The sequence below is a fragment of the Monopterus albus genome, unplaced genomic scaffold (assembly GCF_001952655.1).
Source record: "Monopterus albus unplaced genomic scaffold, M_albus_1.0 scaffold9.1, whole genome shotgun sequence".
In the NCBI taxonomy this organism is placed as follows: domain Eukaryota; kingdom Metazoa; phylum Chordata; class Actinopteri; order Synbranchiformes; family Synbranchidae; genus Monopterus; species Monopterus albus.
Genome location: NW_018127889.1, coordinates 1,070,457 through 1,094,405, shown reverse-complemented (window position 1 = coordinate 1,094,405; position 23,949 = coordinate 1,070,457). Strand labels below are relative to the sequence as shown.

At 40.9% G+C, this 23,949-nt stretch overlaps 2 protein-coding genes across 2 annotated transcripts; one reads left to right on the top strand and one right to left on the bottom strand.

Moving 5' to 3' along the window:
• Positions 1–71: 71 nt before the first annotated feature.
• On the top strand, positions 72–12,076 carry snx3 (sorting nexin 3). The gene is made up of 4 exons (XM_020588558.1): positions 72–304; positions 8,220–8,315; positions 8,614–8,738; positions 11,279–12,076. The coding sequence occupies exons 1-4, from the start codon at positions 143–145 to the stop codon at positions 11,382–11,384; spliced, it is 489 nt and encodes a 162-aa protein (XP_020444214.1). The 5' UTR covers positions 72–142; the 3' UTR covers positions 11,385–12,076.
• Positions 12,077–13,143: 1,067 nt separating this feature from the next.
• Positions 13,144–20,646, bottom strand: nr2e1 (nuclear receptor subfamily 2, group E, member 1). The gene is made up of 9 exons (XM_020588441.1): positions 20,041–20,646; positions 17,243–17,388; positions 16,407–16,494; positions 15,813–16,048; positions 15,198–15,344; positions 14,784–14,880; positions 14,516–14,665; positions 14,239–14,347; positions 13,144–13,975 (listed from the first exon to the last, which is right to left on the bottom strand). The coding sequence occupies exons 1-9, from the start codon at positions 20,099–20,101 to the stop codon at positions 13,813–13,815; spliced, it is 1,197 nt and encodes a 398-aa protein (XP_020444097.1). The 5' UTR covers positions 20,102–20,646; the 3' UTR covers positions 13,144–13,812.
• Positions 20,647–23,949: the final 3,303 nt, after the last annotated feature.

Below are 23,949 nucleotides of genomic sequence, written 5' to 3'. Positions count from 1 at the left end.
CAATGCGATTTTTTACTACACTCTTTGTTACGCGGACATAACGTTCGCAAAATATTTTATTTTGAAAGTGAGTACCGGAATATACTTATTCGCATTGTTGCTAACTTAACACTATCCGTAGCTGCTAGAAGGACAGGGAAAAATGGCTGATACCATAGCTGACACAAGAAGGCTCTTCACTAAGCCCCAAAACTTAAATGACGCGTATGGACCTCCGAGTAATTTTTTGGAGATTGATGTGAGCAACCCTGAGACTGTCGGGGTTGGCAGGGGCAGATATACCACGTATGAAGTCAGATTGAAGGTGAGCTCGCAGTAGCAAGTGCTAATGACGTTAGCTTTTAAGATAGCTACCTAAGCTGGTTATCGTTTTTGCTGTGGTTGACATCAGGTTTACTACAGTAATAAAGACAGACAGGTCATTTCACAGTCGACATTTTGGCTAAATGTGTGAACGTCAATCTAAAAAGAGCAGGGCCTTGTTTGTGACCGAGTTAGCACACTAGCTAGCAGGCTAGCAACAGTCGTCAAAACTAGCTAACAGGCATCAAACTAATGTGTTGATTACTGACGCAAAGGCTATTTGCCTAGATGTTAGTTAATAAGTAATGGGGAACCTTTGACAGCAAGCAATGTTAGAAATTGCAGCGAACTTTCTAACGTTTGCTTTAACGGTAACCATGCTGCTATCGCTCAGCCAAGACAATTTGTTTACATTAGCCTTAAGGTGTTTTCCAGTCATGGTAGTACAGGTGTTTTACAAATTCACTTAAGACTAACGTCTACAATGTTACATAATCGCTGAAGCAAGCTGAATAAAGGATCAAATGACTCCTTCAAATAGCTAAAGCCTTCATGAACAGTTCAGTTAAACACTAACCACACCCCATTTACTGACTGCAAAGAACAGATAAGTCACACATAATAACCACCTTAACACGATGGTAGATCCATGTGACAAGGCGCTCAACTTATTATCATACTGATATTATTTTGTTGGGAATTTGGTTTAAGATTCCTCCAGTTTATAGCTCTGCTGTCTTGACTCATTATTCATTAAAAGCAATCCAAAGTATTATATTCCCGTTGTGGGGCTAAAGGGGAACATAGCGTAAGTTATGCTTCTCTGGAACTGGAGACAGGATACAGCACATGTCCATTCCTCCACGACACATTTCCTTCCTCTTACTCAACTGATGAACTGCTAAGGGAACAGAAACTTTTCTCATCAGAGAAGTTGTTTTCATGTATGGAAAAACTAGTTGTTTGTTGGTCATTTTCTTGTAAGAGTGTTATCTAAATGCTTATCAAATGTAACAAGTTAGGTTAGGCTATTAGTTTCTAGTGTAAGCTAATAGCCTAACCTAGCATGAACTTTATGCTGCCCTGAAATGTGGCATTATTGAGCAATCATTAAGGAATTTAACAGTTAGTCAGTACTAGGTATTGCAAAATACGTCATGTTAAGTTGTGTATGTCACAGACATACAACTTAAAGACATCACCCAGTCAATTAAAAATTTTATTTTAGGCCACTTTAATGGAACACAGTGCTGTACTGAAGTGAAGTAACGCATAGCAGAAGATGTTCATATTAAACTGAACATCCCATTTGTTCTTGAGCTTTGAATTGTATCATTAGGTTTTATCAACAATTTGCAGTTGTCATTGAATTGTAGACATTGGAAAGTTTTAATATTTACTCTATTTCAGTGACAGCTCTGCAAACTTCATGTTACTGTTGAAGACCATGTGATACGGATGAAAGCTCCAGAGCAAGCAGTTTTAGTAAGGGGGCGGCTGTGGCTCAGGAGGTAGAGCGGGCCGTTTCCTAACCGGAGGATTAGCGGTTCGATTCCCGGCTTGTCCAGTCAACATGTCGAAGTGTCCTTGAGCAAGACACTGTACCCCCAGTTGCTCCCGGTGATGTCACCGGTGTGTGAATGTGTGTGTGTTTGGGAGTGCGAATGGGTGAATGGCCAAATAGTGTGAAAGCGCTTTGAGTGTGCTGTAAAGCATAGAAAGGCGCTATACAAATATAAGACCAAGACCATTTAGAGGACCTTGGATGAAGATTAGTTTTTGCAATTGCTGTTTTAAGGTCAAGAATTAATTCTCTCTAACTTAAATTAGGCATTCAGTTAGAAAATGTTTCACATAGTTCTGCTTGGGTGTAGAACAATGTAAAAAATATGCCTCTGGTGCTCTTCAGTTTGAGGATTTCTCTAGTCAAAAATTTTTCTGAAAAAAATTTAAGGTATGAGACACTCAAATGTTTGTGGTCATTATTATCCTCTTGATTGCCTCAGATCTTTTCAGAAACGTTTCAAATTAGACATTAAGTGCTCCGTTACAGGCAGATTAAGCACAAAAGTCTGTATTTAATATGACATGACAACAAAACTCTTAGGTTTAGTAGAGTGCAGAAAACCAGTTAACATGAGGTAAAGTTTATTCTTTTTAAAATTACACTATTTTCAGGATTTGAGAAGTTTTTTTTCTCTAAAGATATTCACATTTAGGTTTTATCATGTCTGTCACTACATACCATTTCAGGACTTTGTTTTTAATGTGTAGGCTGTATTGCGAGTCTGGATTTGTCAGGCAGTCACTAGGCTCATGTGATTGCCCTGTCTCTTATCTCTAAATTGTCATTTCAGTTGACTGACACCCCTGTAGTTAGTGGCCTGGATTATTTAGATTGGTTAGCAGTCCTTAAGTATTTATAGGTTCCTTTTACCTTAAAGAAACTGGTTGAGGGAAGAGAAGCCGTCTCCGGGCATTCACGTTGAATATAAGGCTACTGTACTTGATTAGCGTGTAATAATTAGCATACGCGTGTAATCAGCATTATTGTGCACCTCATAGCCCTGTGTGACCCTGCTTTGCATAAGACCACAGAAGAAGCGGTGCATCCCTCACTTCTCAACAAACGTGGTGTCAACTTTGCTTTGCTTCTCTCCTTCTCCTTTCTTCAGCTTTCTTTAGAAGCATTTTACTCCATCTTCAGCATGCTAAGAGTGTTAGCCACAATACCTTGGCCTGGAATGCATAGCATTTGCTTTAGTTTTTGTTTTTGTTTCATCTTTCTTATGATATTTAGAACTACTTTAATTTTATTGTCTCATTATGCTATACAGTTTCTGTTTATAACTCATCCCTTTGTCCCCTGTTCTCACTGCTGTCCTGTTATCCACCTGAAATTGAGAGAGCCTTGTGGCCACACTGAGAGAGTATCCCTAATCCCCTCATTGAGAGAGGAGAAGAATGAAACAGCCCAGGGTGGTGGGAGAGCTGGAGTGTTTACTGCCCATCCTCACCCCCCCACTCATGGGAGGGCAGAAGTCCACCCCCTCACCAGCCTTCATCTCATTGCCCACTTACCATATTTCACTCCCAGCTGTGTGTAGCCAGTTGCCTAGTGTATAGTGTGGCTACTGAAGATGCTGTGATAACTATATATGGTTTGTTGTATAGTGTAAACATACCAAACTCTTTACAAAATTGTAATATTTGCCTCAACGCTGTTTAAATGAATGTCAGCTCCGTTTATATAACTTACTGGTTGTGTCTGAATTATCAAGTTAGTGGTCAAACAAATTGCATAAAGATTGGATTGTCATGTGAGAAGCTAACTGTTTGCAGTGGCTTTGAGGCATTTGGTGTCTAAAACCAATGGAGTCAATCAACATCTTTCAGTCAAGAGGTGGAAGCTAAGTTCATGCTGAAAGAGCTGAGTGTCCCATTTTGCCTGAACAGACTTGTAATGGCCAGATTTGCATTGAAACAATGGATTTGTTTCTAATCTAAGTCCCTTCATTTTAAGTGTAGTTTCTTATGGACCACAGGAAGTTGGTAGATTTTTTTTTCTCTGCCTCTGGGCATGTTTTTCATGTTCCTAATGGACAGAGTTATTCAGCAGAGTCCTATCATATCACCCATATCACTTCGATGTTTTTTTGGGGGGTGGGGGTTGAGAGGATGCCCTGAAGCAGCATATTGTGTTTGTTTGGACCCTCAGCAAACGGGGGGTTGGAGTTGGGGCTGTTTGCTGGGTATTATCAAAATTTCTTGTCTGTAGTTGGTTCCCATCTCATCCAGAGAGCACATTCAAGGGGAGCGAACTTTGGGATCTCACTTTGTTTATGGATAAGAGTACATAAAAGGCCTCTTATAGCTCTGTCTCTCACTCTCACTCAGTCTTCTACCCCTCCTCTCCTCTACTCCCATAGCTTCTCCCACTCTTTCTTTCTCTTTTCCATTTGGGCACTGGGGTGGGGGCCTTTGGTCATTAATAAAATGAGGAGTGTGTGTGTGTGTGTGTGTGTGTGTATGTGTGTGTGTGTGTGTTTGGGTGGGGGGGGGCTTGTCAGGCACAGTCAAGTGTAATCCAAAGTCTACAGCATCCTCTTCGACAACTATTTTAATGGAAATAGGGAACATATTGTATCAAGGCTACCATATCCTACTTGAAATGACAGTATCAAAAGTGGGAGTTGATACTATGGCAACAAAGCAGCTTTTTGCCAGCTAGGCGAGTCGGAGAGAGAGAGAGGGTAGGCTGTCAGGCCGCAGGGGCCGGCTAGCAAGGGAACGAGTGAGAGAGTACATGGAGAGGCGAGAGCAAAAGACCCATAGCCCTAACGCTTTTGTTCCCTGCCTTTTTTCCCCCCATTCTGGAATATGATGCAATGAGATGGTATTATGTTGCCATTTTTAATGCTATTATTCTGAAAGGGGAGTATATGGGAGGGGTAAGAAGGGGGCATGGGGGAGGTTTAGGATGCGCACTCTCAAACTTGACTTAATCCATCCTGCTAAAAGCTAATGCATGGTGGCCTTGAACTATTCTCTCAGGAGATGAGTGATCTTTGTCCCCTCTCTCCATCTTTCTCTGTCTCGCTGTTTTTAAGGGATCTGCCTCTTTTCAACCCATTTTCAATGAGCCTAAGGTATTGTGTCCCACACATTATGAATCACATGCTCTTCCTATGGAGAGTAGATTGCACCTTGTACACTCATAATGGAAATTGAAGCTAGGAGGTCTACCTTGAAAGAAGTACATCTAGCTTTATGCTCCTTTTTTTAAACAGCATTCTCCCTTTTACACCAGCTTTTTTAGTATAACCATTAATTCCTCATTTTTGTTTGGCTTTTGCTAAATTGTGAGATTTCATTTTTGTCTGTACTTCTATCTTTACTTTCTTTTAGCATCTTATTTTTTTATTCTGTCCCTTAGAAAGTGAGAAAGTCAAAGTGTGCCTTTTTAGACCTGACTGGGTGTGGGCTAGTCCCATGTCCTAATCGCTGCAGGGGCCAGTAACTTGAGACTCCTGGGCCCTAACCTCTAACTAGCCATAAAGAGAACAGAGGCCAGGGAAACCTGATCTTTGACTCACAGAGCTCTCATGCACCGCCTCTTTCTCTGTGTGTGTATGAGAGAGAGAAGTGAGTGAGACCTCTCATTTTTCAGGACTGTGTTTTCGGTCCTCCCCTTGTCCTGCAAGGCCAATCTCTTAATCACAGGGTTTGAGAGGGTGAGAGGATTGAAAGGCCAGGTGACTTTTCTTTCCTTACACTCTCACTGTTAACGTCATTGTGTGGAGATGAGTCGTCCGGGTTCAGCTGTGTGTACAAACAAGCTTGAATGCTTTGGCCTATTATATTTACATTGTTAACCGTGTGACTGGTCAAATCTTTAATCTCAACACCTGTGCATGCATGCACATCGGTACGAGTGCACTTGCGCGTGGTTAAGTGTTTTCTGTGTGCGCATGATGGGATTAGAGTCACGGCAGTGGCAGATTACCTGTAACTGTGATCTGTTGTGGTGGGGATTAACTTTGTGGCGCTCCATGCTGTGAGGTAACATGACACAGCAGGGGCAGACCACGGTGAGAGGAGAGCAGAGTTAATGCTAAAGCACTGGGGCGATAAAGCTAAGATAATCCACTTCTTCTGTGACCTGAGAAAGAGGAGGAGTGAGGGGTTTATTGACAACTTCACCTGGAGAGAACTTGAAATAAGTGGGAAAGGGAAGTTTTCAGGATTGTTGAGTCACTGAGAATGAAGTGGTGGCAGAGACCCAGTGGGTTTAATGGCACCCATTTGATTATAACCATAGTAAGGAAATATCCATATTATTGCAACTGTCATCTTAACCAGGTCATTTCACTGGGTTTTAGGATAAAGGGCTGTGGTAGTCAGGGACATTTCAAATGATTTTTATACAGCAGAGTGTGTTTCTGTCTTTGCGCTTTGATGCAAAGGTCACAGAAAGAAATGGGGACAAAATGGTTTGTCTGGTTAAAATGGAGCTGAAGACTAGTTGAGGTGAACTGGTCATGTTGGTGTTGTGGAGCTTTATAAAAGCAACAGCTATGCAAGCGTCTCCGAACAACAGATGCACATGTTTCCATATGTGCAGCGGCACAAGTACAAATTCAGCTTGAAAAGGAGAGACCATGAGACCAAAAAAGACCACTCCTGCTCTCCCTCCTCTTTCTGTTGGTCCTGCACAAACCAGATGAGCCTCCCACCCTTTTCAGTTTTTCTGCTCTTTCTTCATGGCCACATATATCCCATCCTTACTTTTTCACTCAGCTATTTACTGAGCCTTTTAGTTAACTCTCCATTGCCTTTACCTCACAGTCATCTGCTTATTGACCGGTCTGCTACTCACACTGTGTTTGTGCTATGCCCACTTTCTCCATTGCTTTTCCCTTGTGATTCTGTCTTCCATGAATTCTGACCTTCTGTGAATCTGGCCTGCCAATGAAATGCTCATTCACGCCCTCCTTATTTATACATAGTCATCGGAGGACCATATGTTGTCAGGACTAGTGAAGAGGTTTGGCATTGTGCTGTTTGCTTCACTGTTCTCTGTCAATGTCGAAACATCTCCCCTTTTAAATATGAAATTCACTCTCAAGTGCTTGCCAACAGCAGATTAGAAGTATGCACACATCTGTGCATTGATGTACACAAACACACCAAAAAAAAAAAGCACATTCTGACTATGATAGACCTTGGTAAGCAAAACATAAGTTTGTTTTTTTTTTTTTTTTTTTTTTTTTTGGAGGCCAGCTTAAATTTTTCTATTCATTTTGGTTCAATTTGTCTTTGCTCTTTTATTTTTCTGCTCCCTTTTTAATAAAGTCAGAGTGGGTAAGACAAGGCTGTATCCAGAGCTAGTGCAGTACAACTCTTCACTCCGTCTGCTTCGAGCTTGCACAGTCTCTTTGTGCAGCCTTCTAATGATAATCTGCTATTTATACTATAGCCACACAAGATACAACCCATGATTTTAACATTATGGGATAAACATGTTTACAGTCAACAGTTTAATCATGGTTTTAAGTCTTATAAGGTGTATTAACCCACATGTAACCATAGCAACAGTGTTATGATATTTTTGGTAAACTTTCAGTTGAAATTGCCCGTTTTCTGTTTTTGGCTATTTTCCACAAATCCCATACAGAGACTAAAACCAACAATGGATTTTGTGTATTCATCGTAACAAATCCATAACCTGGTTTGGGTTATTCGTCTCTGACGTAAGAAGGAGTCAACTGCGCATGCACGTGACCTCCACCCTGTTTAAGATACTCCATTAGCTTCTCACTTTGACGGTGCAACAACAACAATTAACTCTTTCTTCCTCCAGATTCTGTAGAAATGAATTTTTAATTATCGGCTATGATTAACCATTTAACAAGCAAAACAAAGACATCTCTCGTTTCAGCTTCTCAAATGTAAGCATTTGCTGCTTTTTAAAATTTTTTTATTGTGTCATTCAAAATAGATGACCTTTGTTTTATACCAGTGATCAGAAAAAAGGAACTTAAAGATGGCCCTGTGGGGTTTGGGAAATTGACAGGCGTCTTGATCTTTCACTGTTTTCTACTGTTTTATTCACTAAACAATCGGTTAATTGAAAAAAAATAACAGCCAGATTAATCATGATAAAAATAATAAAGTACTGGACAGGAAGAAAAATATGTACACATAGTTCATGCTGCTAACTGTCATCCTAAAGTAGTGGCTAAATATGGCAAAATGTGCATTCACAGAAATGTTTAAGCGTTTGCCTTCCTGCAGTTTTCTTAAAGAAAATCTAAAATTATTCTTTGTGTAACAAACATAAGGGTTTAAGTAAAATGCGTCATTAAATTAAGGCAGCTCATAAAAGTGGCACCTCTATGTTTGTGTGTCCACAGACCAACTTGCCCATCTTCAAGCTAAAGGAGTCTTGTGTACGGAGGCGGTACAGCGACTTTGAGTGGCTCAGAGGGGAGCTGGAGAGGGAGAGCAAGGTGAGCCGTTGAGGTGAACTCAACACAAAAGCTCTGGAGCACTCGGCTTGTCAAATGAGCACACAGCATTGGCTGTTTCTGCATGTTTTTATTTTATTTTTTTTTAATCAAGGAGTGTGCTGTTAAGGCAGCCTATATATTATCTGGTGTTTAGCCTGAGAAATGGCATATAAAAATGTCTTGACCCGATCAAATTGTACAGCCTCACTCAAGAACAGTTATAAAGTTCTTTTTAAATTGTAAGTACCAAAACCCTCTTCATCATATGTTCCATTCTGTGGTTGCTCTCTTACCCTAGGTGGTCGTCCCACCTCTCCCAGGGAAAGCGCTTTTCCGACAGCTTCCATTTCGAGGGGATGATGGGATATTTGATGATTCTTTCATTGAGGAGCGTAGACAGGGTTTGGAGCAGTTTCTCAACAAGTAAGCCCAAGTCTTTTTCTGTTTCTCTAAGTTGCCGTGAGGTTAAAACAATTTATTCTTTACTTTTTTTTTTCCTCTTTGTAGTTGCATTCATTTGCAGCTTCTGCCTTAGCACAGTATTATTTTAACTTTCAAGAACAATGAAACACTTTGTGCAATAAGTAGATTCAACTTTTTCACTTCTCTTCATATTGTTAACAAACTGAACCTGTGGAGACAGGCAGGTCTTTTTCTCACTATCCTCCTTAATTCTCTTTTATAATTACCTCGCAAAGGACAAGAACAGCCAAAGAGGACTCAAGTGCGCACACCCACAACATAATTTTTCCCACATTTGTTTTATTGTTGATGTGTAATTTATGATAATTGCAGCTCAAATTACAGCGCGTGGTTCCATGGGATGGTGTGTGCACCTCTGCTTATTTTTGATCCAGCATGTCCTCGTTTTCAGCTGCAGAACAATAAAAGTTACAGTGTGATTGTAATTATTTGCTTTGATTGCAGACTTGGCCATTATCTTTGTTTCATGTGCAAATGCATCAATGTTTCCTGTTGGAATATTAAGTGCGCAAAGACAGTTGAGAAAATTAAAATCCATAAGTATGTTTTTAAAGAAGATGAGAATGTGTTGGTAATTAAGATTTTTCCCCCCTTGCTTCCTATGAATGCAACACTGCTGTTGATCATATCATTGTTCAGACTTAACAGTGGCTGCCGTGGCTGGCAGCATTGTTTAATCTGTGATTGAGAGCATTGTGAAGAGGAAATCTTTTGGAATGGTAAACATGATTGTCGCTGTGAAACAAGTGACAGGGAGGAGAGGGGATATCAGTTTTTGATTAGCCTAGTCAAATATAATTCCTGCTTCAGGTAAAAGACATCCCCACTTCTAAAAGCAGCTGAGGCCTTGAGAATTGAACATGCTTCTGCTGCACTTTGTCATCAATGTCAGAATTTTCAAAACCCATTAAACAGGGTTTGTTCGGTGAAGGCTTGATCTTTCCAGTGACTGCCCTGGTATTTGACCTGTGATTGCCTCTCACAGGCAACTTAATTTGTCTCAGATATTTCCTTTTAGAGGTTAAGATGCATGCATACGTACAATGTCATCACATTGATCTGTTCCAGCGAGATGTTGTAGGGTCTCAGGTGCACTGACTCATTCTCGTTAAGCTCCTTTGCGTCATCTGAAGGGACATGAAGGAAGCCTGATGTCAAAGTGGCTTTATCAGAGGAAAACACGGTCCCTAACATACAGTATGTTCTAGTTGTTCTAATAATATGTAACGGTAATGACGGTGACCTACAGATTGTAATTTCAGTAAATCATATAAAGAAAGATGCCATATAAGCCAAAGCCCCCTAAATACATTGATTTACCTCAACTCATGTCCTTTTTTGACCGGAGTCCACCTACCTGCCTCTCCACACTCATGTGGAGGTGGAGTTGCATTGTCAGGAGGTTGGAAGGGACATCTCATTTACCTTATTTACTGATTATTGAAGCTCTCACAGAAAGCTCTGTGTTTTTATTCCTGTTTGATGGGTCTTTGTTCTGGTATTGGAAGTGAGAGAAAAAAAATCATTGCTATTATTATAGCAAGGTGATAGAGCTGAGAAAAAAGCTTGTGAAAACCACATAGTCATAAACCAGTGGGTTAAAAGCTGTAAGTAATGCACACTAATTATGTTGCACATGTAAGTAGGCTATGCTGAGACTGTGACCGTGAGTTGTCTATCTAATGCAAGTCAATATCTAAGCCTTCAAAATGAAAATGAGCTTCTTCAGCAGCGATACAGTCGCTCACGTCACCCGGCAAGTAGAGTTTTTACCATTGTTACTGTTGATAAAATGTATTAAATGTTTTCTTTTTTCCTTTTTTTGCAGAGATTGTTAAAACCTCTGGTTTCAGGGTGTCATTGTAGCTCAGTGGTTAAACCACATCCTCCTCACCTGTTCAGCTGGAAAGCTTTGTGGCAACAAAGGGTCCCCAGTTACCATTTCTGTCTTTTTAGGATGTGGCTCTAAAAGAGATTGTTTTACATGCCTTTCAATTTATTTGACAAACACTGAACAGAAATAGACATTTCATCAAAGCAGCATGCTGTGTAGTTAGGTGTACATCTATTGTCCTGTACAAATGAAAAGCAAGACTTTTGAAGTGGTTGTGTAATTGTGCACCGTTTGGTTGCCAACTCAGTTAAATGAAGTTTACTGTACCTTAAACCAATAAATGGGCACTCTTGTTTTTAAAGCTTTTCATTTCCTTTTGTCTTTTTTTTTAATCTTCAGTTTTAAGCACACACTGAGGTGCCAGCTTTTGCATGTTCACACTTAAACACTTAAAATGGTAGCTGACCTCTTGCCTCACTTGCAGCACGCTACAAGTGATTCCTAAACTTTTTTTCTCCAGTTTTCTTACCTTAAAATCAGTCCAGTGTTCACATCAATCTTTGCACGTGTCCGTTATTTCCATGTCATTAAGCCCTGTCTTTGTTACTCAGGTGTCAAACCTACCTTTTCCTCTTGTGTGTTCCAGAGTTGCCGGTCACCCTCTAGCCCAAAATGAACGATGCCTGCACATGTTTCTACAGGATGAGTCAGTGGACAAGAACTACACCCCATCCAAAGTCAGACAAGCCTGAAAAGAAAAGATGGTTCTGCTTGGCCTGGTCTGACTCTGTGCTGCACAGCCCAGCTTGGCCTGATAACCCAAAGCTCTCTCTTCACTGTTCCAGGTTCCTCTCAGACAGTAAACATTATACTATGACAAGTTCCCCTCTTTGCACCCCTGAAAATACTATTGTTCACCCTGGTCTGTTTGGTTTTTACCTTATAATCGGAGTCCAGAATGTTTGACACGTACATTTTGAAAGTCATTTATGGGAATTTCTCTTTACCATATCTCTTCAAATGCCTCTAACATGGATATATTATGTATTTATCATTTAGTTTTGTCTTGGGTATATCCATTTATATAATAACATGAGATGTATGCAAAGCCCTTGTAAAGACAGTGTTTCCCATTATATATCCTATACTGGCATGTTGCTCACTGTACCTAGCAACTAAACACACACAGACACCTTACATTTGATGGGCCTTGACTTTCAGATATCACAGATGTGTCTCTCTACAAAAGAAAGCATGTGTGTGTGTGTGTGTACAGTATATCAACCAGCACCTGTGCAGTTATCACAGTGATTTTCTAGCAAGAAGTAATTTACACAGAGGGAACTGCAGTATTTCTACTAGCTATGTGCATTTAGAGATTTCTATACTGCCGTGCCATTTTTTGTTTATTTTGAAAATTTTCCAATAAAATAGGTGAAATGTCTCCATGCACAAGTATATTTGTTGATATAGACTGGAGAATGTTGCAAGTTAACTTTGTTTCGTTTATTTTTCAGTGAATACACTACCTGTCAACACATGGACGCACTCCTCCATTGAATTGAATGGGAAAGTGTGTCAAGACATGTGACTTGTAGTGTACACCAAGCTACATTACAAATATGTTTTAGCCCTATGGCTGTTTGGAGAGTTTGTTAAAACTGCTCTGAGGTTTGGTTTAGAATAGATTTGACAACGTAAACACAGGAAGTCTCAGGTACTTAATACGGGGGAGGGGAACAAAAAAAAACATGCTTTACAAATTCATTACTAATGCATGATTTATTTAATGCAGAAGAGATCATCTTATATGGCAGGGTCATGACCATTTTGTTAGTTCTGCTCGTGTATTATTTAATTTGTGTGCAACTCCGAAACTTGAAAAAGTGACAAATGAAGACTGAGTCAGAAACGTGTCAATGTTTGAATCTGACTGCAGCCTCGTATTGTTTATGAGAACAGGTGCTGTTCTGCTTTCAGAGAACCTGATCAAATGTATAAATCTGAAATGCCCCCTTTTTTTTGTGAAAGTGAATGACAGCTTATTTGGTGGCCTACAAACTAATGTATGGACTAACTGTAAAAGTCTAAGTGATGATCCATTAAGCGTTAACTGATCACACAAACACAGACTTGATTACTGATGCTTCATTCAATCAGTTGCATATTAGTTATTGATTTCTTAATCGTGTGTTTTATATCCTTATGGAAACTGTTACTGGGAAGTCTTTTGTAACACTATCATCTACAGTAAAAAGTTCAAACATGCTTTTTGTTACTGCAGATGGTATAGTTTTATATCTAGGGTATATGAAAATAGTTTAATTCAGTGTCTTTTATTCTCTTGGTTACAACTCTGAATAGTTATAACTCGGGTATTTACAACAGAATAAAAACATCACAGGCCACAAAACATTTCCAAGTGCTAAATATAACTTTATCCAGTGTTAGTCTAACTTCACAAAGTCGACCTAAACATTTGTAATGCTGCGCCTCAAACAGGACACACAAACAGGACAGAAACCACTTAAATACAAACACCGTCTTCTGATGAATGTAGCTTTACAGTCAGGAGGCAATGCGGACATATCCTTTAAAAGTCTTTCCATCCTTGATTCTTTGTGGAGTTGCCACCTCCTCGTTGTTGTCCTGTGCGTTTGGTTTCAGCACCGGATCGAGGGACAGCGTCTCACATGTCCCACTACGCATGCGCCATCTTTTTTTTTTTTTGGTTTCCTCCATTGGGATTGAATACAGCAAAAAAAAAAAAAAGACTGAATTGTCGGTCAAGCTCATTGGTCCCACAGACACTCGAAAAACTTCTTAATATTTAACATTTGCTCGACAGACAAACTTGGCAGGTGCTCCCCAGTCTTTAGGCCACATTGAAACACTGTAGGCTGTCTGTGCCCACGCCAGTTTTCAGTTTTATACAGGAAATGCTAATGGAAATCACAGGCTAACCCTTAACTAGAGCAACTTGTAACAGGCTACTTGGTGAATTCAGTCTGTGTTGCAGTCTTTGTTTCAGTGGCGCGCAGGCCTAAATCGGCTATAGCCTAAGTGATTTGTGCTCAGCAAAAATTCAACACATGGTTACACCTGCTATGATTTGACATTCTGTCCACTGCTAGGTGGGTCTCTGGCTCTTTTCCATGTGCCTGGGCAGACGCCGAGAATTCATATATCGCTCGACTTGTACATGTCGGAGAGGAGCCTGGTGATGGGCACGTTTCCAATGGTCTTCTTGAAAAACACCTCCTCTATGGTGGACGGGCTGACGGAGCGGAGCGCCGGCAGGAGCAGGAGCAGCTTCCCGAAGCGACAGGGCTGAGTTGGGTACCTGAAATACATGACAGGGGTCAAACACAGCCTCTCTTGCGGTATGTGTGTAGTCTGCAGCCTCGCCAATTAGCGCACACCTGTGACAAATAGCTGCTAATTAAAAACGAGAGTCATTTATCGCACCTGTGCAAAATTACAGCAGACTACAGTGGCTTATTGCCTCATTAACTTTATAATGAATGCCGCTGTGAACAGTGACATGCAGGAGACGGTGTGCCGTGCGTAAAACATCATTAGTTTATCACGTGAGATGAATCTTACCTTGTGTGTATGTAACTGTTGAGAGTGAGCTGTGCCTCATCTTGTAGTGCAGCGATGGCGCTGGCGTTGCGGAAACTTCTTAACTCAGTGCTACCAGCTGACGTAGGAACTGTGAAAAAGAGGCCGAGTTTAAAACGGTCCTGGTGTAATACACAAGTAATGACGACTATTAATTGAGCCACGAAAGGAGCTTTTGTTTTATTCTCCTTCTCTGATAGAAATGAACTCGTGTACAGTTTAATGACTTTGATGTAATATACTCAGAATGTGAACCCACCAGCTTTGAATGTCACGATACATTTCAAACAGGCGAATTCTGTTGCATCAAGGCGCATCTGCCTGAACCGGGTGACCACTTCTTGAAGTGCTTGAATCTCAGACATGATCTTATTCATCCGCTGAGAGTCTGTGTTTTCAGTGTTCATTCCTATCAACAGAACGTCATCATAGAGGGTGTCACCAGAGCATTATAGAGCAACTGACTGTGCTAACCCATAGCTGATGATGCATGTATTCACATAGGCAATTTCATAACTTGTACATACCAGAAACAGCAAGCAGAGTAGTGGAGTCCACTGGAATGGCCCACTGCGCGATACCCAGAACAAATAATTCTCTCCAAGCATCCTCCAGCAAAATCAGCTGTGAAGTGGAATTGTTTCAGTGTTTTAAACGTTACACCACAAACAATTACTTGAATTTTAAGAAGTCTGAGTAAAACAGTAACTCGTGCGTAAAATATGTATATTGGCCAGAAGAAAGTTCAGTTCAGTAGCAGTGAACATCAGTTTCTAACATTGTTTGTCATCAAATCTTTAAGCCTGAAATGATATCAAGTAAAATATTATAGAACCATTTGTTCCAGGCAGGACGTTACATTGCTGCTGTTCCAGGATAAAGTTCGGACTCATTGCTTAAACTAGTCTTCAGCCTATTAAACCAAAGGGTACAGTAGCTACCTGGTCAGATAATGGGAGCGTAGAGAATGCGGGAACACTTTTCGCCCACTTGATACTCATGAACAGGAGGCGCGCCGCCGACTCGCACACAGACTCTGTTGCCACTTCGTAGAGATACATAGGGGTGCCGCTGACTTCATGGGGATACTGGAGCGAATGTATAAGAGAACATCATCATCATCAGCATCGCCATGTATCAGTTCATTTTACACTGAAACACAGTTCGGAGAATAGTGCACAACAAAGGTCACACTCCAGGCTCCAGCACCTGGTTTCTAACTATTAGTGTTGTGGATTTACAGTGAGAATTCTGATTTGCGGATTTGTGGATCTTAAACGCTGCTAAATCGGGACGAGAATTTCAACTTCTAACCCTTACGAACCCCCCGTAATCCTATAATAACATTTGGGAAGTTGTATATTGTATATTTAGAAAACATCTAAAAAGGGCATAAAAGGTTATAGATTAATTTCTATTTTAAATTCTATCCTTTAATTTGTATCCTTGCAATATATTTGGAGTTAGAAAGCTACTTATAAAGTACAACTGTTCCATCCAGGGGCGATAAAAACAAAACATAAGAACTGAATTATAAAGATATCCCAAAAATATACCTTTGGGGTGGGCTGTGCGAGACCCACTATGGCCTGCCTCTCTGGTGTGGTGGCCACTGCGCTCATCTCCAAGTTGTGAGGCTCTAGCTGCGTGACCGTGGTGAAGAATGGGGGGCCGGGCAAAGAGGATCCTGGGAAATGTGCAGACGATCCGTTCACCTCTTTGTGGCCCCGGAAATACAGGGCGACCTGTTTCCGGATGGTGGACGTCCGAGGCCCCCTCTCGTGCTGAACGGCTGTGAATCGGCACAGCAGGGACAGAATGAAGGAGTGATCCTTCTGCATATTCCCAGAGGATAATGTTCATACTAACAGTTCTTAAATTTAGTTAGGGCGCGTAAGTGCAAAGTCCAAATGTTGTTTGTGTAAAGCCATATAAATAACTGGTAATAATGAGCTGAGCTCTATCAAGGCTCCCGTAGAGTATGAGCAATATCCCTTTAAACCCAGTAACGAGTAGGTAATTATCATCTTCTTTTGTGCCTTGATTAACAGACTTGAAGCACTTTTCCACCCTGGTTGCCCACCTCGAATTCAAACCCCACTGCATGACGTGTCTATAGCCAAAGTGCTAATTCTGTTAAGCGTATTTACCGTCTTTATTCATGTTCACTTCCAGACACTTTTTCAACCGGCACGCTCGGCACTGGTTTCTGTGAGTTTTGTCTACGGGACAACCACCCTGCACAGAGAAAGAGAGAGCGGGAGAAAACAGGGGTTATAGCTTGCAGATGAATTTCTCTCAGCTTCCGTGACAGAGGGCTTCATGCTATTATCTTCCCGGGAGGCCATTCCCCAGGTGAAAGATCGTGCTATTATCGTGTAGTTATCGCCCCGCTCCCCTGCGGCTCCAGTGCGGCCTCATTCCGCAGGATAAGTACCCTATCCCGCCCTCTGCTGCCTAAATCCTCGCCTTCGAGTCATCACATTAGATTGGATTACACCTGATATATTACAGCAGCACGGTATTTAGCTCAGCACTTAAATCATGACACAATTATGCTTATCAAGGGAGACTGAGCTCAGCATCAGAAGGGTACAGCAAACAGAAATCCGCGCGTAAAATGCGCATTCCATGCGTAAAGCCTAAAAATCATTATTGATTTGGGAAGGAGAACCAGAGCATACAAATCCGTCTGGGCACAAATGCAGCACTGGATATTCTTTGGTGACTGCTATAAATTGCGGGATGCATATCACAGTGATTGAATTTATTCCTAGTTTGATTTTGTAATGTGGTTTTCAAATAAGTTTTCCGCGGTTGCTTCTATCTTCATCTGACTTGATTCTCCATAAAAAAATGATTTAAAAAAGGACATGATCACAAATACACTTATACCGAGTGCACATGTCTCATAGCCAATTCAGGACCACATAAAGGAGGATGGCGTTAGCCTATAGCGTCTGAACAAACTGTAATGAGGCCTCACCTGAGAGCCAGATTTACAGACATAGGTTCTGTTTCTTCGGATGCTTCTCTTGAAGAATCCTGAGCAGCCGTCACAGGCGTAAACACCATAGTGTTTCCCTGAGCTGCGGTCACCGCACACTTTGCATGGGATGTCCAGAATCCGACCTGGGAAAGGCCAACATTTCAGTTAGATGTCGTGGTCAATAAATTACCGAGCACTGGGAGGCACGCAACTCAGTTTAAATGAATGACATTTTATTGCTCGATAGGAATCCTAATTGCAACAGTAAAGATGTGGAAAGAATTTCAAACGTTGACTCAAAACTTGAGAAACGTGTGCTCACAGTTTAGTTCTTTATTTCAGTGAAGTGAATTTCGCAGTTGGTTAAACTGTTTGAATTGCGACTGTGGACTTGGAGTAAATTCCAAAAAAATGCTTTGATACATTGGCCAACTATGGATCAATGCTTGTTTTTGTCACACAAAACACTCGCGGGCGCGGGCACACACACACACACACACACACACACACACACAAACACACACTGGGCAGTGCCCTGCGCCTCGTCCGGACCATGGGAATTTACTGCGCACATTTTAAGACTAAAGTCCGGTGGGAAGCGTCATATATGAACTCTTTAAGACAATGGCCTCAAGGGGCACAATGGAGACATTAGGGAAAAGTGTTAACTTAATGATTTTCCCCCATTGAACCTCGTCTGACTGCCTGGATCTCGACAAGCTGCCAACTCCCCTTCATAATGGGACTCGACAGCTGCTTTATCCCGCAGGTCTATAGGCCTCAGGATTAGGGAGTGACACTGCACCATGAGAATAATACGCACCAACTCGTTTCTCCAACTCAAATGAAGTGTATGTAAATCGACCCCGGTGTAGATGAAAAAAATGTGATTTTTTTTTGGGTGAAGATTTTGTATTCACACCTATTAAAAAGGGGTATATTTGTATGCATATGAGGGAGTCTTTTTTATTGTGGCGAGAAAAGCAGTCTATGTAATTACACTGACGTTTTGCCACCTGCTCATTGATTCACCAGTGACCCGTCAAAAAGGGTAGCATGGGAATAACTACTCAGCAGCAAAAACAATGACTTCAGGCGATAGTTGTAAGACTTCACTTGCCATATTATTAAGAATCAGGAGCCCACGAAGGCTATTTAACTTTGGGCCACAGCCACATAATTGGTGTAAGATAGACAGAGGCAACTTTTTGTGTAGCATGAATTTCTGTTAAATTTCTTTGAGCTGGCTTGTTGAAAGTCATCTTACAGGAATTCAACATTTTCAATATGCTGCTGGTATAGTAAGTACAGTTCGCAGTTGTTTATAGGCCAGGCAAATACTTTATATGTTTTCACTTGTAATAAAAATCACGACTACTTCCTGGAGTCACTTATTGACTACATTATATATATATGTATAAAAAACTAATGTCATGCACGTCGAGGTCATTTGCACAGTCCCAACATAAAAGTTTTAAGTATAATTAAATCAAACGTGAAAGAAAGTTTAAGACCGGCTCAAACAAATAAAATAATGTGTTTGCTAAGAGTCAATTAAATGAAATGACGCACAATTTTTGTTAAGAAGGGGAGAAATGTATTTAACTTCCCGCTGTGGGGGACCAATTCGTCTCCATTGTGCGCAGTAATTACTTGAAGATATATGGCATATTCTATTAACGTAATCACCATCAAGGCGAGAACCTGCTAAAAGAACTGGAAATTACGTTTTACTGAGAGAAGGAAATGTTTCCACTGGCCACCCATAATGTGGGTGTGAACTTGAATGACAGTAGTAGTAAATGTTGTGGGGTGAGTTGTTTTGTTGTCATTAAAACATGTTGGTTAGCTGCAGCATTTTGGATACATTTGAGTATCTGTGGATGAAACATAACAGAGACACTGTGCTCGAGTAATATATATTCCGAGGTGGTAAAAGATACCAAGAAGCACACAAGCAAAAGGAAACGTAAATGATTTCCTGTCTGTTTAAAACAAATTAGTATATGATTGTGGTTCTTCGTTAGGATTAGTGTGATTTGTTTTGAATTCATTTTCAGGCCTAGAGGGATAATTGCAAAAGCTAAGAAGGAGACTTCAATTCCACTTTAATTTATCTATAAACAACAGATAATACTATAAGAAAATAGTCAATAATTTCATCTAAAATGACGGAATACATTGAAGGTTAATTAAATAAGGCCGTTTTCATTGTCCAGAAACCAACGCATTCAAACAATCACACCTTTAAAGACAGAGAAGCGCTATTTTAGGTATTTGTCTAAAAGAGGTTAATTGCACTGCAGTAAAAGAAGAATCTCTAGTTTAAACTTTACCATCATATTCTCGACGTTTAAATATCACAGTTTGTTGCGTTTTTATTCTTTTCGAGACGTTTCTGAAAACGAAATTACAGGCAACAAGTGGCATCAAGTGGGAGCATGGGTACAGATTATTACTTCTTTGCCTTTTGAAAACCTGATCAACCCAAAAGTATAGTTCTTTAGAGGTGTCTTCCCAGTAAGCCTGATGCTTTACCAGTCGCGGACACGAGTGTAAGCAGCCAAGTGTGCGCAATTGGAAAAAGAAACCGCCATTCTCTACAAATCACCAGCCAAGAGCAATGAACTAATTTCATTATTGTAGCGATGCTCTAAAGACACTAACATGTCCTGTAAGTGAGAGTAACTTTATCGTAGCTCTGATTTATTTCCACTTTGTGCCAGAGAAAGGCCTGTTACTTCTCACACTCCGTATTCTTCACAAGCGCCAGGAAAGAGAAAAGCGACACTTACTTGATTTGACACTGAGAATATCCAAACAGCCACTTGTTGAGCCGGCGGGTTTGCTCATCATGGATATTCGACTTTATCATAAAGTTCAGAATGAAAAAATGTCCCTTATCTTCTTATTCTTGCTGACCAAAGCAACAGAACTTGTGAAACCGCAGCACTTTCCTTGATTATTTTTTTTTTGATCGTTAAGTCAAAGTCCCGAGTTTCCCAACTTAACAAGAGTAGATCTCCGACTGTCGACCACAAATTAAGACATTCGATGGTACATTGTATTAGACAGTCTTCGCCTCCGACATGCAGGGTTGAAGGACGGAGAAGCGGATTGTAGCCTGGGGTGGCAGCAACCGGTTAACGGCGACAGCAGCTCTCCAGCTCGGGGCGCAACAGCCGGAGCATAAAGTTTTCGTTGGAGAAAAGCTACCTGAAGCGAAACTGGTGAGGCAAAAGACAAATCGATTTTCGGATATTCTGTTAAGTGAACGCTTGTTAAACCCGGGACACGATGTGACTTTGTGGTACGAGTTCTCCACATAAGCCTTGGCAATATTTATGAGAAGTGTCAGGGGGAGGCTGGAGGGTGGAGATCTCCACTTCCTTCATCCACTTGGCTTTCTACTCCAAACTCCAGCCTGACGTCACTGGCGTGTGTGTGTGCGTGTGTTCGCGCGCGCAAGTGATGTTCCTGCAGAAAACTTGCAGTCATGATCACTGTAAACAATATGAGGGGTGCTGAGGTATGTCGGTTCACATGGACGAGGGAGGATTATAATGTTGTATTAAAGGAAACATTGGCCCTTCTTTATAAGTTGTCTTTCTGAGCTTTAGGCCACTGATCACAATGTTTTTCAACAGGTGTTTTAAGTCGTTATTTTGCCTAATTTATCGGTATCCATTCAAAGGATTTCTCATCAATTGATTAATGTAAACAATCAGAAATTAGAGCTCGTTAGCTGGGCAGTAATATCCAGACCATAAGTAGCTAAACCGGTGCACTTTTTTTAATTTGCATGAGAGACAAAATGCTCATTTTAATCATTTTTGTAAATGCTTATACATACAAACAAATGTGCGCACTGAGTGTTTCTTCCATTGTACCTACTGTCCTCATATGACTTGTGCGCTCTCATCTCTTTTCATTTTAAACACAAATTATAACGAACCGCAATAGAGACAAATAAGCAGACAAAAACACAAGCCCGTACTACTGCTACATTTATGAAAACAACAATAATAGCACGCGGACTGTCTCATAACCTCTGTCTCTTTTATGTTAATTTCAACTGCTCAATTTTATTTAATCACAACGTGGGCTATTGCTTGACTCTTATTATAGTGTAGTTTTGTGTTTAGTCTTGAACTACACCTGCATCCCCACAATGCTTTAATTAGGCTGTTACTTCCATAACCATGCTCTCCTGCACCTTTTTGACTTCTTTGCTCCTTTTACTTGTTGTTTTTATTCCCAACTCTTCTGCAACCACTCTCTCACTTTTGCACCAAAGTCACACAATAGCATCTCATCTTGTCCTGGAAATGCACTTGATATTATTAATGATACTAATAATAATTTGGAAGGATATTTATTTTACCCCTAAGAGAAAATATCATTGCCTTGGAAGTGGGGAAATTCATTGATTCATTGACAAACTGGTTTTTACCATGCAGTCTGCTGTTGCACACCTCCCAGCGGATTGGGGACACCGGGGTGTAGGCCGTGCCCGGCTGCCCGGGGGGTCGTGAGTCGGGCTGCAGGCCCCGCTCACTGAGACTCTGACCTTGACAGCTTGCTGTGCTTTCGCTGGGTAACTCCAGAAATCCATATTCTGTTTTTAATTGTGCTCATTCCCACGGTACACCGACGGCCATATGGACACACAAAGTGTCGATTTAAACGGACAGCAGCGAGGCGGAGAGGCGTACTTAATTGCAATTAGCCATTGTTGTGTCTTTCAACCTGCCCTTTAGTTGAACAGACTAACAAGCCTGAGGAAGAATCACTAATATTCCTTTGATTTGTCTGCAGAAGCCCAGAAAAGCCTATGGTCCTCAGTAGGAAGTCTGTAGCCACACATATATATATTGTATATCTATTTTAATCTTTCATGAATGGTGTCTGTAATAAAGGCTACAATGCACCTTCATCATGAAGACTACTTTCGGTCTGTTTTTGAAGTATTTGTTTTTGTAAGTAACGACCACTTGTTTTATTGGTGATTCATTTAGAAAATGATACAGGGCCAAAAGCTACATTTTATCACAGATCAATAACATTTTCAGTTATTTCTAAGTGTGTGTGTGTGTGTGTGTGGGTGTGGGTGGGTGGTTGCTGGGGTGGGTGAATGGTGAATGTGTGACATAATCTCCTTAACTCGTCCTAATCCTCGTCATTCACTGATAGCCTTTACACAAATATAACCAACATCATGGTTGCCGGGGTTGCCTTCTTTCACTTTTTTGTATTAGTGACTCTCTTCTCCTCCAACAGTCAATGAAATGACGCCAACAATGGGGGCAGTGGATTGTGTATCTGCATGTTGGGAGCTCTGCATCAGTATGCGGACACTTGACATGCTATAGGACAGACTTTAACAACGAGAAACGAGTGAGTCCAACAGAAGTCACTACAAAACAATACTTAAAGAACACGCCTATCTTCGGAATGACTTTTTGTCCAAATCAGTTTTGAGCAATGAAAAAACATGTCCGGTGTAAATGGCGTGTATAGGTACAGTATACGATACTTGTGATTTTCTTTTAACAGTGCTCCTTCAGTACGCCAGAGTCACAGTTTTTGCTAAATGGGTACATTTATGTTGTTGTTGCTGTCGGTAATCGCATGGACGCCATGGTTTAACCATCATTTTACGCACTCCTAACACTTGTGCAGGCCCCAAACCGGCCAAGCGCAAACCAATTGGCTTCAAGGAGAAGTCATTAAGCTTCCGGGAGCGCATAATTGCTAGAATTCAAGCCGATCAAAAAAGCCATGCAGCCTTGCTTCGTTTAAACCTGACCTGGGATCATAGTCACTCATCTTAGACTCCACGGACGCCCCTGGCGTTTAGCTCAGGAGATGCTTGTCTCACCAGTGAAGTATTATACAGTTTGGTGTTCTGATAGGAGATTCTTTCACTAAAATGTGATGTAATGTAGCTACCTGGGGCTGAAAATAAAAAAAAAATGCTTTGCCAACCGGTCCAAAGACCCATCTTAGCTAAGAGAACTACGTGACAGGGTGAAGTATGCAGCCTGGCTTCAGCACCACGGACAGTTCTACAGCGGATGCCTGTTAGCCTACCTGTCCACGTGCTCATTCCACTAATACAGGCCCATAACTGGATTATAAGTAGGCTGGTCAAAGACATTTAGTTAAGATACAGTTCACATTTGATTATGATTTGCTTTGCTTTGCAGACAGTGAAGTGAATTGAGACAAACAGGATCCACTAAGCCTTTAACTTCACACTGGTCTCACTTTCTAATACACAACTTTAATGGCTTTACTAATGGTTAATAAGTCATCTACTAAGGCTTCATGAACTAATTACAAGCCATTAAGAACAGCTTTTGGGGTTGCCAGGTTGGAAAAAACTGCAGGTGATTATCCTCAAGCAGGACACAAATTATTTACCTTGAGGAAAACCTGTGGACAATCTGGGCCAGTTTATTCACAACTTATCATTTACTGGAAAGTGGTACAAAAGCATCAAATATCCAAAATGTAAGTACAGATGAACACATTTCTTATAGTGTCAGCAAACTGCAGATATTATTTGAAAGCCAAATCAATCAAGCAGTTAAATAATATAGGACATCAGAGTCACTGCAGTCAAAAGTGACCAGCTCATAAGCTACAGTCTAAAACACTTACAGTGAGCGACTGGTCCCATCGTCTCCTCCACTGGTGTG

Excerpts from the sequence above, each read along its gene's own strand:
- nr2e1 (XM_020588441.1), bottom strand. The coding sequence starts at position 20,101 with ATGATGAGCAAACCCGCCGGCTCAACAAGTGGCTGTTTGGATATTCTC. Across the intron at positions 16,049-16,406 it reads AGTGAACATGAATAAAGACG|CCGTTCAGCACGAGAGGGGG; the intron begins GTAAATACGCTT and ends GCCGATTCACAG. Across the intron at positions 14,666-14,783 it reads TACTCTGCTTGCTGTTTCTG|GAATGAACACTGAAAACACA; the intron begins GTATGTACAAGT and ends TTCTGTTGATAG.
- snx3 (XM_020588558.1), top strand. The coding sequence starts at position 143 with ATGGCTGATACCATAGCTGACACAAGAAGGCTCTTCACTAAGCCCCAA. Across the intron at positions 305-8,219 it reads CGTATGAAGTCAGATTGAAG|ACCAACTTGCCCATCTTCAA; the intron begins GTGAGCTCGCAG and ends GTGTGTCCACAG. Across the intron at positions 8,739-11,278 it reads TTGGAGCAGTTTCTCAACAA|AGTTGCCGGTCACCCTCTAG; the intron begins GTAAGCCCAAGT and ends TGTGTGTTCCAG.